Source organism: Lemur catta, chromosome 6, assembly GCF_020740605.2.
Source record: "Lemur catta isolate mLemCat1 chromosome 6, mLemCat1.pri, whole genome shotgun sequence".
Taxonomy (NCBI): domain Eukaryota; kingdom Metazoa; phylum Chordata; class Mammalia; order Primates; family Lemuridae; genus Lemur; species Lemur catta.
The window spans coordinates 47,804,740-47,821,170 of NC_059133.1; the positions used below are offsets into that span (position 1 = coordinate 47,804,740).

Genomic DNA, 16,431 nt, shown 5'->3' on the forward strand with positions numbered 1-16,431 from the left:
TGCTGAGGAACACAGCTTCTGAAGTCAGGCAGACCTGGATTTCAGTTCCGGTGCCACTGCTTCCTAACTGGGCAAGTTCTTTAACCTCCCGCAGCCCCAGTTCCTCCGACATGAAATGTGCGTTAAATGACAGAATGCATGTAAGCACACGGCAGGGTGGGCAGTCCTCATTCTTGACAGTTTCTAAGGCTGCAGGCGTTGGGGGTTCATCTCTAGGCTGTAGGCAGATAGGTGCAGGTCTCCCAAAGACAAAGCAGCTGGGAGAACTGAGGTACAACAAAAGCAGACCAATGGAGGCCTTTCCCACTTGTTCACATCCACAGCCAGACTAGCCGAAACCTCTTAAAAACTAATATGAGATGCCAGTGAGGAAGGCCTAGGTCAGGAGATGGCTGCACAGCCACCTACATGCTCATAAAACACATTACCCAGATTCACACTTTGAAAAGTCTTCTAGTCTATCTACAACGCATATCTTATAATTAGCATCCTTTTCAACACAGTTACTGTAAAATTAGGCAGACATGAGCCCAGGTTTTAGGGGGCAACTGATTGCATTTACTTATCCACTGAGCAGCCACTGAGTGTCCATGTGCCAGGCACTGGGCTAGGCCTTGTGGCTAGAGATGAAAGATGCAATCCTTATCCAGTAGAGGAGCCACAAAAGCAAGCCTACTGTCGCTGTACAAAAATAGGAGGTGGCTATATGCAAAAATAGGAGTGGGGCAGTGGTAAGCTTCAGGGTAGGCTGAATAAGAGTGAAGTGAAGAAGGATTCCTAGGCATGGACACATCAGTTAGAGATGGGGGGTCTCACTATGTTGCCCAGGCTGGACTCCTAGGCTCAAGAGATCCTCCTGCCTCAGCCTCCCAAGTAGCCGGGGATGATAGGTGTGTGCCACTAGGCTGGGCCCAGGCTTCTTTTTAATCAGCTTATATTTAAGTCTGGGAGCCCATTTAGGGAGAAAAGTAGTGGGGAATATATATTATTATATAAAGAATGTAAAGTCAGGAGAAGCCAACCCTTAACGTCAATGCCACTCAGCCAATACCTACAATGGATCTCTGTCTCTCAGTTCCCATCCCCCATCTCCCACCTCCCACGTAAGGCCTTTGAGTGACACCAGAAAGTATTTTTTATTCTCATTTGTGACATCAGGGCTGAAAAAGTTGCTGATCCCTGAGGTTGTAAGTGGTCAGTAGGGTTGTCACAAGGATGAACTTTAACAAACCCACCTCCTCTTCCTAGGCCTGTATGGCTCTTTATAAACCAGTGAAAGCAGAGTTTACGAAACTTAATTATATTTGCAAAGTGACATTTATAGGAGACCCACTTTGAGAAGCCTTATACTGGTGTTTAAGAGCTCAGACTCATAAGACTGCCTGCCTGGGTTGAAATCCTACCTTTGCACTTACTTGCTATGTGATCTTGGGCAAGTAACTTAACATTTCTGTGCCTCAATTTCCTTACTGTAGAATCAGAATTACAACATTACTCACTGCATAGGGTGGTTGGGAGGATTAAATGTGTTAACACATATAAAGAGCACAGAAGAAAGAGGCTGACATATAATAAGGGCACAGTAAATGTCAGCTACTGATATTTGAAAAAAATACCGTAAGATAATTCATTTTAATAATAGGTAATTATCCAGGATTGGAAGGATCATCATTCCTAGCAGAGATAAGGGGAGGAAAATCATTAATATTTCCATTTGTGTATATGTTAAGAATTTTAGCATAAACTAAAATTCCTTAGAATGAGCAAATAGACCAAGATGAATAATTAAACAGCATGAGATATGGTCTTTATAGCTAGTTTATCAAAGAAAATTCAAGGTACATTGTGATTCTGTTGAAATGAAGGCAGCAGAACAGTCTGAATTTATCATCAAATTATATTTATAATCCAAACAAATGCTTTGAACAAAAGGCACTGTCTGGGACTCTGGACTGTGCTGGCTAGGGCCTGCCAACTAACCAAATGACAGGGTAAAGGAGATGCAGGGAACAGACAAAACAAAGGGAAAAACAGAGAACACATGTGCCAAGGGAGGAAATAGGCTGATAAAAATCACAAAAATAATTATATTCTGTTCAGTGTAGTGTTAAAGATTTTGTTTCAGGAGTACATACACAGAGTAGCATTTTTAATGGAAAGGTCTGTGAAACAACAAACCTGGATTTTGGTCCTGGCTTTGCTGCAAAATAGCTCTGTTAACCTCAGCCTTTCTGACCCTCCACATGAGCCTGTTGTCATTGGAGATGACAACATGAGGTCTCGCTACAGGACCAAAATTAGGGAGACCATGGAATCAAACTATACACCTCAAGCACTTTGAAAAGTGTGGGATGAAAGGCAAAGTAGAGGCATGATCCTAGAAGGAAAAACTAATCGCATAACTTCTGGATGCAGAAGGCTTCTAAGAGAATTTTAATGTATCCTCTAAAAGGAGAGTATTTGACGAAGCTCAGAGGAAATAGGGCAGGATGGCATTTAGGAGTAGTATATGAAAATTCCAGTTTGGTTTTTTTTTCTGTTGGAGATTGACTGTTTTCTTGCCCAGCTTCAAGGGCCAGTGTTAGTGGAAGAAGCTCTCCTGCCCTAGATGTCTGAGGGTGTGACCCCTCAATCTGCCACGCATGACTATGTGACCCTGGGGCAAGGCTTTTTCTAACTCGCAGGCCCACAGCTTTCTTACCTACACAGGGGGCTGGTCCATGTGCTTTCTCAGGCCTTTTCCAGCTCTGAAACTCTACTGAATCCATGATTTCAGATATTAATCAATCTCATACTAACTAAATACTGCAAGCATTTGTTATTTGGGGAAACATACAATAAACGTACTTCTCAGTGGTCAACAGCGTTCATTTTTTTCAGTGTCGGGGTAGAAGGCAGATAAATTTTAACCAAAAGGAAAAGCCAGTGTAACAACAAATTATACTAATTATCTCCTTCTGTTTCTGTTGACTTTGGCCAGCAAGTAGTACACCATGCTGCGCTTCGGATATAAGATTCCTCCTAGAATTCTCCATGGGCTCTGAGGCCATAACTCATCTGCTTTGCTGCACAGAAATTATCTAGAAATAAACAATGCCCCTATAGTCCATCTTGCACACTGTTATATTGATGAACCTTATCCAGGGATATCTATCACTCTAGTGACTTTAATTAGCTCTCAAACTGATTATTGATCAATCATCAAGTGCTCATTAAGAAGGAAAACCCAAGAACTATTTGGTAGGTGTGGGGGCTGACATTCTTACAGACAGGCTACATGCTTCTATTTTTGACTGTTACATTTAAGTTAAAGCAGGGCATTAGTCACCTTTTTCAAAATGCTAAATTTAATAATAATTTTTAAATGTTAATATAAATTACCAGTTTCATAAGATTTTGCTACTTTAATAAAACCATTTGATGAACAACGACTAATTTATCCTAAAGAGGATAAATCATTTTATGCCTTATTAAAAAGAAAATGTTTCTATTTGTGATAAAAATAAACTCTATGTATTATTCTTAATCTGTGATTGCTCTATTTCCAGTAGGTATTAGAGGTAGTTTCTAATGTAAGTCTGAGTCATAGACAGGGGTTACTGGTTTTGTTTTTCTCTAAAGAACTCTTGATGGGCATTCAAATATTCAAAAATTTCTCAAGTCACCTACTATGTACCACAAACAGGCCTTGTCTTATTTGACTTCATTAGTGTTCTTTTACTAGAAATCCAGTTACGTTTTATTTTGTATTGGTTTATGCTAGTTCATTAGATAATTTTTCATCAATGTATTTAACAATTTAGTGTAATACTACAATATCTGCCCTCTTCACAATTCAGAGATTTCTAACATGAAATAAATTTCATTTTATCCAATAAATTCTAATTTTGCAAAAGATGATTTTCCTTTCTTGTTTCTCAAGTACTCATTGTCATAGGGTAAAGACAGAGTGGTAAGGGCAAGGGATTTTAAGAAAGCTCAGCTCAATATTATGGTTATTTTTATTAATACCTCAATGATTTGCTAATGCTCTAATAATGTCAAAGTGCACAGAGTTCCCTGTATAGGCAATGTGGTTTCACATATCTCTGCTTTTCCTCACACACTCTCCTCTTTTTGGAATGCCCTTCCCACCTGTCCTTTATCATGAAATTCAGGTGTCAGCTTCTTCAGGAAGCCCCCAGAGTGGCTGTGTGTTTGCACAGAGCTATGAAGAATTCTAGCTAACTTGGCAGCCAACACTGCACATGGACATATCTCACTAGCCGAGCCCCCTGATGACTGGACTGTGTGTTAGTCATCCATGGAGTTCCAGGACTTATGTATTTGTTGAAAAGCCCCCTCCGCAGCCACTCAGCGTGTATGATTTGGATGCAATAGAAATGATCCTATAACAATTTCTGAGTGGAGATAACAATGCTTTTAGTACTTTCCATTTATTCAACTTAGATAAGGCACAAATTCTGAGATTTGGGACAGAGGCTGAATAATCGAATTCTATAAATCATAGAACCCTATAAGTTGCAATCCTTCATCACATACTTGCTGGGCAGCCACCCTCCAAAGAAGAAGAGCATGGTCTTAAAAGATAGCCCATTCCATTTCTGAACAGCTCTACTGGTTAAACTCAAGAATCAGACTGTCTGGGTTCAAATACTATTAATAATTTTGCCTTATGCCATGTTCCTTGATTTTCTCACCTCTCAATTGGGACTAAGAATAGTACTTATAAGGTGGTTGTGCAGAAAAATATGAATTAATACATGTCAAGCACTTGCACTGATAACTGGCACACAATGAATGCTTCATGAATGCTATTACAACTAACAAAATACTCCATCCTTCTATCATATTGGCTATGGCATGCATGTTTGTGTTCTCCTAAAATTCATGTTGAAATTGTAACTCCCAAGGATGACGGTATTAGGGGGATCTAGTGGGGGTGATCAGGTCATAGGGACAGAGCCTTCATGAATGGGATTAGTGCCCTTTTATAAGAGGCCTGAGAGAGACCTCTTGCCTCTTCCACCATGTGAAGACACAGCAAGAAGATGCTGTCTAGCAGCCAGAAAGTGGGTCCTCACCAGATACTGAATCTGTCGGTGCCATAATCTTGGAATTTCCAACCTCTAGAACTGAGAATAAATTTCTGTTGTTTATAAGACACCCAGTATAAGGTATTTCGTTATAGCAGCCTGAACAGACTAAGACAATATCTTTTAAACCCACAATAGCCCTAGCTCAGCCAGTGCTCACTTGTTTATTATTCTCACACACCTGAAGGGCTAGGGAACAGAGCGATGGTCTTTGTTTTCTGCTTCAAAGAAACTGAGCTGCAAAGAGACTTAATCATGTCCAGCAGTCAACAGAGAAAGTCAGTGATAGAGAAGGTCATTCGGAAAGTTCTTATTTCGAAAGGGGTTATCATACAAAGTCTTTGGAGGCACTGAAATACAAGTTTAATCTACTGAAAAAAATACCCAAGAGTTTGCACATGGAACACATATTAACCAGGGCCACACCAAACACAGTGGCAGCAGAAGCTAGGCCTTGGGTGGCAAAGGAAGAGTTTCATGTAGTTGGCAATGTTAGGGGAAAGCACATGCATAATGCAAGGCCACTGAATTTACTAGAATTTCAAAGTTATCTGCAACTTTAAATATTTAATTCTTTTCAGGGGAATGTTTCACATGCCTTCAACACTGCATGTGTGTATTAGACCGCTAAGTTACAAGGTTTAGTATATGAAATATTTAAACTGAGGACATAAGACACCTGGAACCTTAAAATCATAAAAGCCCCACACCCTTAGAACTGCTGCATCAACTAAAATGGAAAGGATGCTGTGGAATTCTTTTCTTTCAATGAAAAGTAGATTGGAATTTGACACATATACTCCTGCCTCAAATTCAATACTTCTCATTCCATTCACTTAAAAAAAAAGACAAGAAAAGAAGAAAGGTGAGCAGCTTTTGTTAATCTGTGCAAGAGAGCTTTTTGAATTTTCAAACTGCTTTTGACTAGGTGTCTAGCCATTCTTTTGCTGTTATGTTCTTTGAAATCTCATTTTAGTGGTTGTCCTGAAATCATTCAACTCCTGATTTTTCCTTTCTCCCTAGATACAGCTCCAGAGGGAAATTCTATGAATGTACTCTGTGCTTTTCCAACTTTATGCTCACACTGCTTCTTTTTCTTCCTTCCCCTCCCATTTATCTCTCTTCTTACTGAAATTCTGACCATCCTTTGTAGTCCATTTTCAGACCCTTTCCTCTGTAATTTTTCTCAATCCTCAATGTGGACCTGTCTTTGAATCTCCATGGAGCCCTGCCTCAAACTATCAGTTTGTACATACTGATCTGCCTTCTGTTATAATCACCAATAAAAAGGGAGTATAGTATGCCTCTGCCTGGTCTGAGACTTCCTAGCTGTGTGACCTTGGGCAAGGCGCTGAACACCTCTGTGCCTCACATCTGCTAGACCGAAAGCCTCCTGACCTGGCACTTTCTTACCTGAAGCTCCTAGCACAGCAGCACATGCTGCATAGGAGCCTACTTGCTATTAATAATTTGAATTAAAACAAAACCTGGGTTTCAGTTCCAACCTGGCCATAAATTCGGTCTGGGGCTTCAGCGAATCACTTACTGTCTCTGGGTCTTTGTGATATTCTTCCAAAATGAGGAGGTTAATCTGACCATTTCTAAAGGTCCATGCAGTGCTAAAATACTATCAGACTATGATAGGATTAAACTCAGATCATCATGTGAGTTAAGATATGCTGAATTGGATAACCTGATACAACTGATTTAGATCTGGATTTTCTTCACAAGATGTTTTACATTTCTACTGGTCAACATTTCTGATCACATTTGAGACAGTAAATCCAAGCAAAATGCCCATAACTTATCCTGTGCTTTGACAAGTACCATACATATTTAATACTATAATATGGTACATACATTGTTTTGTTGAATAAATGGTAAACAAAGCCAAATGCCTTAATTACCTAATAAACCATTCTGCTTGAGATATCTGTCAGTAAAGCATTCAAATCACTTAAAAGTTGTAACAGTGTATTTCAGAATGTAATAGTTTAGATAAAATACTTTGTTGAGGATTCTTGATATGAAACATTCTTTGGAAAGTTTTTTGTTTTTATTAAACTATACTTTCTAACACTTTTTTGATTTCTAAACTAAATATATATTTATATAGCTCACTTCTTTTAGAAGACAGTCTTATTTGTGGCACATAAGTACCAACCATAACTAATTCTCAAATCTCAGAAAGAAAATGAAACTGTAAGCAGGAGCTTGAGAGCAGTTGGCATCATTACTCAGCAGGATGTCCTAAAAGATATCTACATATAAAGTTCTTATCAAACAGCTGTCCTCAGAGATCCTTGAAATGGTAATTTGATTAATCCCAATCATTTTGGCAGAAAAATGAAGCCAGGTTAAATTAGCCAGCCTAGTCTCCAAAGTCATTCTGTATCAAAGCCAAGATTATAATTCAGAAGTTGCTGGCAAAGTCATGTGGTCCCAGAACGTCTTTCTTTCCACCCACGTGTCTAGCAATCAAAGCCAGGGTAAGGATACTTGGAAACACCTGGTCAGCCCAAGGTCTCCAAACAGGCTGCTTTTAAAAAAAAGTTTTCCAGGTGGCATCACCAAGAATGTGGTATTCCAAAAATATTTTAAATTTGGAAGCTTTTTGCATATTCTTTACTCCTTATTTCCCTTTGCTCAGTGTTTTGTTTTGAGACCCAGACCTCTTTGTAGTTCCATCTCAAAGGAATGAACTCTCATTTTCACTACAGAAATATATATTTCAAATGCTTAAAATGCCCTTGAGCAAAATACTTCAACCTCTCTTCTCCCCAAAATCAAAAACCTCTTTGAGACTCAGAGAAAAATCTTTCGCTATGAGGTGGCAAGTATCTTGGGCTCCTTTGGAATGACTTTTCAACCTTGCCTTGGGCATGTTTCTTCTTTACAGAAGAATGCATTAGCTCCTGGTTTGGGGGAGGCTCACAAAGCCAGCCAACAAAGCTTTCCTTTGCAGTCCTTGGAGACTGAGTTTTCAAGGAAGGGCTTGAAATAATAAACAGTGTCTTCCTTCTCAGTCCCTCTAAAAAATAATTAGCTCTTTTTATTTTAACATTTTAAAGAGATAACTGCTTCAAAGATATGGAAAGGCCAGGGTAGATTCTGTGCTTGTTTGGCAATTCTGTTTTTCCAAATAGCTCCTGTACAGAGTTGCTCAGCAGCCTCTGGGTTTACACCAGGACAGTTTCCATCCTCCACTGACATTTGCTAGGCAAATCGGAGTTAGCACTTGGAAGAAAACAAAAGAGAATGGAGCAAGACATGGGTATTTAGCAGTAATCTCTGTGTACCAACACACACCTAAGAGGAGATGTTGGCACAGAGAACACTGATGCTAAATGAAAGATTGTTTTAAAGAGGCACTCAAAATGAACATATCCTGATATTAACGCTGAACGCACAAAGCCATCTGGGTTTGCCCATTTTGTAACCTGTACGACAGTCTGGAGAGCTCAATCAAGTCTTTACAAGCACCAATCAGAGAATGGGGTGTGAAAGTTTTATTTATTCTTTAGCTCAAGTCCACCCTCCCTCCTGATGCCTCCCCTGTGCATCCTTCTCTAAGGCAGCTGTCCAGTGGGAAATGATTGGCAGTGGGGACACAACTAGGTCTCGATTTTGGATCAGTCACTTACTGTCTGTGATCCTGCGCTAACTATTCTAAGCCCCAGTTCCCATATGTAAATCCGAGACTGGAAACACCTGCCTCATTGGGCTGCCGTGAGAAATGAATGGGATAGTGTGCTTGCCTCATGGTAAGGGTTGGATAAATCTTCATTTTCTCAGTTTTTTCCCCTCTTGACTTAATGGAACTTGAAGATGGATTACCTCTTGAGTCTGGCTGGCCATGTGTGCTGCTGATGTATAGAGAGTGTGATAATCAATTACACATAATTAGCAATCAATTTCACATGGATTTATCATGACGTCTGTGTTAATCTCTATTAGAATTAGCTTACCGAGGGCGGTAAACCCCTTGTTTTGTAAAATGCTGAGTACAATGCTATAAAGCCTTGACAAAGTAAAGCAATATTAACAGTTTGCAAATACTTATTTCTCTATTAAAATACAGCATAACCTTTTGAGATTTTGGTATTGGGAGAGGCTGAATACTTTAAACCACTGTTTTATCATGAGCCCTTTGCCGGGCTGAGGAAGGTAGATTTTGTGTGGAATGTTCCCTGTAACCTTTGTGTCACCATTTTTCTCTAATTTTGCCTTTAAATTTCCCATTTCCCCTATCACAGCCCTATTCATATTTATTATTGATTTGGTTTTCTTAGGGAAGTTACCTTCTTTTGTCTTTTTTGTACAAATGTAACATATATTCATTGTAGCGTGAAACCATATATATGTAAAAACCATCTGTAATTACTGTTAAAATTATCCCTGATCTCATATTTACTTGTGTGAGGGAGACAAAGGGCTGAGACCATCCCCATCCACTGACGATGAAGAGGATGATGATGATGACCAGGACAACACTAACTACTAACATTTATTAAGCATTTACTATGTGCCAGGCACCATTCTCAATGCTTTACCTGTATTAACTCAGCTTTATTTTTCTTTCCTCTTAGCATTTACACCCACCATATTATACATTTTTTTCTTTACTGTGTCTCTCTCTCCTCACTAGAGGATAAATGCCTTGAGAGGAAGTACTTGGTCTGTTTTTATTCACAGTTATATCTCCAGCACATCTAATAGTGCCTAGTAAACATTCAAAAATGTTTGTTGAACGAATAAATTAGTCTTCATAACATTTACTCTTTAAAACAACTCTAAGAGTTAGATATCATTATGATCTCCATTTTACAGATGAGAAAACTGAGGCACAGAGCCACATAAAGCCAGAAAGTGGCAGAGCTGTGATTTAAGCATTGACCCTTCCCCACTATGCTCTGATACCTTGTCAGATGCCATGATGGTTAATTTCCTGTGTCAACTTGACTAAACCACGGGGATATTTGGTCAAACATTATTCAGTGTGTCTGTGAGCGTGTTTCTGGATGAGATTAATATTTGACTCCGTAGACTGAGTAAAGCAGATTGCCCTCCCCAATGTGGGTGGGCCCCATCCAATCCATCAATGGCCTGCACAGAACAAAAAGGCTGAGTAAGAGAGGATTTGCTCTCTCTGTGTGATGCCTTCAGACTTGAAGTTGGACTGAAACTTGCACCATTGGCTCTCCTGGTTCTTAGGCCTTTGAACTCAGACTGTAACTATACCATTATCTCTCCTGGATCTGCTGACTGCAGATCTTGGGACTTCCCAACCTCCATAACTTTGTGAGCCAACTCCTTACAGTAAATCACTTTACATACACACACTCCTATTGGTTCTGTTTCTCTGGAGAACCCTGACTAATACAGATGCCCAGAGAGGCTAAATGATTTTGCTGTGCCACTCAACTAGCCATTATTGGAGCTGGGATTCAAACACAAGTTTGCTGACTGCCAGTCCAGTCATTTTTGTTCCTTTAGAGCATAACACTCTCCCTGGTTTCTTAACCGTACTCCCAAACTTGCTAATTCTATCCTTGAGCTTGCTTTCAAATTTTCAACTCCGAAAGAAGCTAATTAGCAAATTAGACTGGGAAAGGGAGTCTGAGGATCTTGGTTCACCCTTTCACTTTTTAAGCCCAATAAGTTCCATCTGTTAGATCATTTAAATAAACATGTCTAAGAGGTAAGGGTTGCCACTAAACCACATGTTCAATTTTTCATCTACATTTTGTTAAAGCAACATTAATGCCATTGATTCTAAAAAATACAAATGAGCAGATGATAAATTGCTTAAGTTCTCTGTGTTGCGGGGGAGGCATTAACATTTAGAGATCTTATTTAGAAAATGGCTTGCCAAAATTATGGCAATAGAGATAAAGTGACAGTAAAGGGCACAGGCTCTGGAGCCAACCTGGACTCGAGATCCCACTCTGCTACTTACTGTGCAACCTGGGCAAGCCCCTCTCAGCCCTGCTTTCCTCATCTGTCGAATGAGGATAACGAGAGTAACTGCCTCATAGAGGTGTTGCGAGGATTACATGAGATAATGCAAGTAATGTGCTTAGTACAATATCTAGCACATGCATAATAAAGCATGCAATAAATGTTAACTACTCTGGCAGGCATGGCTAGCTACCTGCAAATAACTCCCTCTTTCTTTCAAATTAATGAAATCCCCATTTTTTAGGTGGTTAGCAATGACCTGCCTAGTTAAAAGACTGTAATTCCCAGACCTCCTTGCAGCCTGGTGGGACCATGTTCTAAGTTCTGGCCAATGAGATGTATGTGAAACTGTTGTGTGGGGACTTTTATGAAGTTTCCTTAAAAGATAAAGGGTCTGCCCTTCTTTCCTTTCTCCATTCTATTGCCAGGAATGCAGATGTAATGGCTAGAGCTCCAGCAACTACTTTGAACTCTAAGGACAAAGGCTGTAATCTTTGAACAGTGGATGAGAAGGAATTTGCCTCTTGAATGACTTTATGTAACCTCCATACCAGCCCTGGGCTGCCAACCTTTGGACTTCTTTTATGTGAGAGAGAATATAAATATCTCCTTTGTTTATATCATTATTTTGAGTACTTCTGTTACTCAAGGCCAGACTAATCTTAACTGCTCTAGCTGTGATTTGTGGTGGTCTAAGAATCCAAATGGAGGCTCAAAACCATTTTGAAGCCTTGTTTCTGCAAATAAAGGCAAGATTGGGCAAAAATATAGAAAAGGAGCTGCATGTCTTCAAAGCCTTTCTTCCCCTTTCAGAAGCCACTTTGATGCCACCATTCTTTCTCTTGCTCACAAGTCCAGGGCTTCATGCCTTATCCACAAAACCTGTACTCTGTCATATCATACATCTATCATATCATCATATGATATCGTATCTACAACATCATCCACACAGCCTAGCCTGATGAAGCCTAGTTCACTCTAAGGTATAAGTGACCACAGGCATCCCTCTTGGGCATATGTATTGTATTTGAGACAAAACCTTCTGAGGGAATGTTTGGAATAATCAACAGTTGTTATGAGAGTAATATTTTGGGATAAGGTAGTCCACACGTAAGGCTGTCACCCACCACTAAGGTTGACTGTAATTGAAAATAAAGTACCCCACTGGCATATGGCAGTTAATATACTTCTCAACTGTTCACCTTCAACTTCCAAGGAGTTTCAAGGATTGAGAGCAAGTGAGGAATGAATATTTGTCTGAAAAGATAATTAAATAGCATCCTCAATTCCCCAAGGAAACATATTTTATACCTGTCAGTTCAGCAATCATTATTACATCATCAGGTGTACAAAATTCTACGCACGATGGAACTAGAAGTTATTTATTCATGACCAAAACACCAATCAGTGGTTGAATAAGGAAGTTAAGCCACACTCCTCCAAGTCTTGGTCCACTGTTCAAATATGCCTCACTTTTACTGTTTCCTAATGTAAACCTAATATGTATAATGGATAGATATTATTTGAACAAGACAGAATTAGTGTATTTAAACATAAAGTACAAGAGAGGCCAGACAGCATCTCTTTTTAGAGGGGAGAGAGAGAGAGGGAGAGAGGAGAGAATGTATGTGTGTGTGTATGTGTGTGTGTGTGAATGATATGACATGCTCGCCCCATGGAACATGACCTTTGACCTTGGCTGAGCATGCTCTCTGGTTAAAGTAGCTCAAAGTGATCTAAAGATGATATAATTAAAACCTCATTGCCTGTCTCCTCTATCCCTAATTCCTCCACTGATTCTGAGAGGTTAAATGACTCTGACAGGGTCACTCAAACTCTGGTGGCCTTTTGTAGAACCTGGCTCCTTCAGGCTTTCAGAAAGGCTGATATGGATAAGACTCTTGAGGAGGTGTCAGCTTACTTGACTGAACTCCATGGAGTTTGCTAAATGTCTAAGCCCAATTGATAGGCTGGATCTAGGAGAAATTTCATCATATGTATTAATATCATACACATTTGTCACTGTGATACAATTTTCATGACATTCTATTGACTTTTCTTGTACTCAGCGATCAAGTTTATCTTTGCCACTGTTGCTTTGATGACTACTACTAGTTTCAGACCATAAGCAACAGGCCCTTGTCCTCAATGCTGTGACAACCAGAAGACTTGGACTGATTTATATTCCTAGGTAAAACAATGCCCAAGGAAAGGGAACCACAAGGAAAGTACCACAAGGTCCTCATCTTAAAATAGTACAATGAAAGATAACATAGAATTTCTGCTTGTTCTCCTTTTGAAGTCTCAGAGGCACGAGGCTCATTTAACTTTTAAATGACAGGGGCTCTAGAAATGATTGATATTAAGTTATTAGATATTAACAAATCATATAAAGTGTGGGCTAGTAAGTGGCCTTTATCATCTAAAATTCAACTTCATTATTTGGTATGTGGATATAACCTTATAAGACTTGTGCAGGTTGTATGGGGAGTTAAATGTTTCTGAAGGAGGAATTACCATGTAGAAACCATCAATTCAACTCATATGTACAGATGTTGTAAATGTGCTCTGTAAAAATACAGATTTGTCACACATATACAAAAAAATAGGAAGTTCATTTTACAAAGATATCTTTCATTTTATAAACATTTAATTTATAGGTTTCTTTAATCAGCAGGGGTTAATGGAGCATTAAAAATTTAATTCACAAAATTGTATATTAAACACATGGCTTTTTAGGAACAAATGGAATTGGTAAATCAAGAAACATATTTCAATACTAAATTTCAGGTTTAGTTTGCCTGTAAAGAAAAATTCAAATAATCTTGCACAATGAAAATGCAAATATCTATCATTAGTATAAATTAATATTACTCAGTTCTCATTATGTTATTCTCTTTTAAAATATAAACTCCTCAAACACCCCGAAAAGAAATTTATATTTAATAATATGATCATTACATGTAAAAACAATATTTACATGGACATATTACTCATTCCAACTTACAACATTATTTGTTTTAGTTTTTTAAATAAAGCATTAATAGTTTTAAATTATTTAATTTCTTATGATTGTATGCAGTACCCTAAATGTAAGTTTAAAAAAAAGCAATTTATTGCAAGAAAGGAAACACAGATACCCTCAAAGTAATTTTAATATATGTCATTAACCAAACAATTAATTGAACTAAAATGGGGGGAAAAAAATTAAAGTACCAGAGCGAAGCAATTCTAAATTACGCAAATCCCAGAATGGCAATGATTTTAAATAAAGTATTCTGGAATTAAATATATGTACCGATCACATATAATCCAAACAGTTAAAAACATGTCTTACTGAGATATCTATACTTTAGTTTCTTAAAGTGAGCTAATTGCATATATATGTGTGTGTGTGTGTGTGTATATGTACACACACACATATATAATTTACTTGAATACAGTCTCTCTAAATTGGGCAGGAGTTCAAAGAAATATAGTAGCATGCATCTATCTACTTGGTTCCATATTTCAACCATATGAGTATCCATTGACAATCTGGCTTGGAATGAGTTCTAAAATGAGCAGTGTTTCTACAAACCAGGTTCTAAACCAAGAATTCTTGCAAAAGAAGAAAGATTATGTGCTTACCGTATAAAGCTCATTAAGAACCTTCATTAAATCCTCATGAAGTTGGAATGCAATCTCTTTGCTCTGTAATTAAGAAAAAATTAAAGAAGAATATTTAAAAGCACTAATAGAAACTTGTTTCTAAATTATTTGCATCTTAAAAAATCCACTGACTGAAAATAGAAAAATGCACGTAATACAATAGAAAGCCAACATGGCCCTGACATAATAAACACCTTTAGCTGAATGGCCCTTTCTAAACCCCAGACAGTACGGATGGCCCCCACAGGCTGGAAAGAAGCAAACAAGTGAACAGCCTTGGGGGAATAGCTCCCCCACCATCCAAATCAGACTTTATCAAAACGAGAGAGAAAGTAAGCAGCATGAAGCATCATACTTGCTTAGAAGCTGATGAACTCGAGCATCCAGTCTCCTACCTTGCTTTTTGTCACTAAAGAATTTTGTAGTGTGATTCCCAAAAAGCTAACTTAGAAGCCATAGGGTAAATTAACTCTCCCTGTTCAAAATAATGATGTAATTGACTACAATTTTAATTTTAAGAAAGCACTTTCAAAGCAGTAAGATGATAAGTCCACTTAGGGTCCACATACCTTTGCATTTATTTATTTTTTTATTAAGACAAAAGAGCAGAGAGTTTCCTCCACCCAGTTGGTAAAAGACAGCATTGAAAATATTCTTCCTTAGACTAATTCTGAGAGTTTAATAGAGGAGTATTTGAATATTATTTTCAGAAAAATCTGTAAGTTATTTTAAAGAAAATCATATATCTGAATGACTTATTATTTATTTTTTAAGCTCATTATGTAATCGGCTACAGAGAATGAAAAAAATGTGTAGCATGGCTTCATTGACAATTTGAACAATTTAACCACATACACTGGTTTGTGTACGCATCTCCTACTGGACTGTCAGACTGAGGGTAAGGGACGTATCTTTGCCAGCCCTACAATCCCTCAGTGTGCAAGGGGGCACCTAGGATGCAGAATTCAGGGAGGCTCTCAATCTCACTCTAGTCCTGGCCCAAGTGCATGTATAAACATGAGGTCATTGGGTCAGGCCTCAAAAAAAAGACCAAATATGATGAATTGAAAACTCATGGAAGAGAAAATAGTGTAAGAAGATGAAATTAGAGCAGTACCTGAACTTTGAGAAATTCAAATTCATTAGCAGCATTTGTCACTGGATTTTCTTGGAGTATCAAAGAGAGTGCTACTGTTTAACAAGCTCTGACAGCTTCTAAAATTCCAAATTGGAGTTAGGGATTTTATGTCTTGCTGTGTCCCTGATATGTGAAGATGTGGGTTAAGAACCACTCAAGAGTGAAAGGAAAGTCACAAGTGAGTAAATGAAGCCAACTGAAACTCATTTTATTTTCCCCAAGTCTTGGTTATTGTGAATGTATACATTACACTACAAATCTCCTATGACTTCAGCTTGGTGTTATTTTAATATCAGCTTTCATTCAAGGACCGAGCCACCAATTTAGAACTTTCTAATGGGATCAAAGGCCACCAAGTAACTCTGCTCAGCTACCCACATTTCAGGTAGCAAGTCCAAAAAGAAAATATTTCTTGGCTAAGACTTCAGAACAATAACAAGATCAAATCCCTCAGGGTCAATTAACCTCAACCCAAGAAAATATTCTAGGGTCAGGTTAAAGATTTAGGTTTAGGATTATAAGGATTCTCCAAGCTACCCTCGGCCAAGTATCTTAGAACAAGCAGGACAATTTTTTGTACGTTCC

The 16,431-nt window shown here is 38.4% G+C and overlaps 1 protein-coding gene across 1 annotated transcript in view; it reads right to left on the reverse strand.

Annotated features, from left to right (window-relative positions):
* Window positions 1–16,431, reverse strand: part of SRGAP1 (SLIT-ROBO Rho GTPase activating protein 1) — a 256,277-nt gene that overhangs the window by 90,292 nt on the left and 149,554 nt on the right. The window contains exon 4 of the mRNA XM_045553445.1: window positions 14,688–14,750. Within this exon, the coding sequence (XP_045409401.1) occupies window positions 14,688–14,750 (63 nt within the window). The remainder of the gene's footprint in view (window positions 1–14,687; window positions 14,751–16,431) is intronic.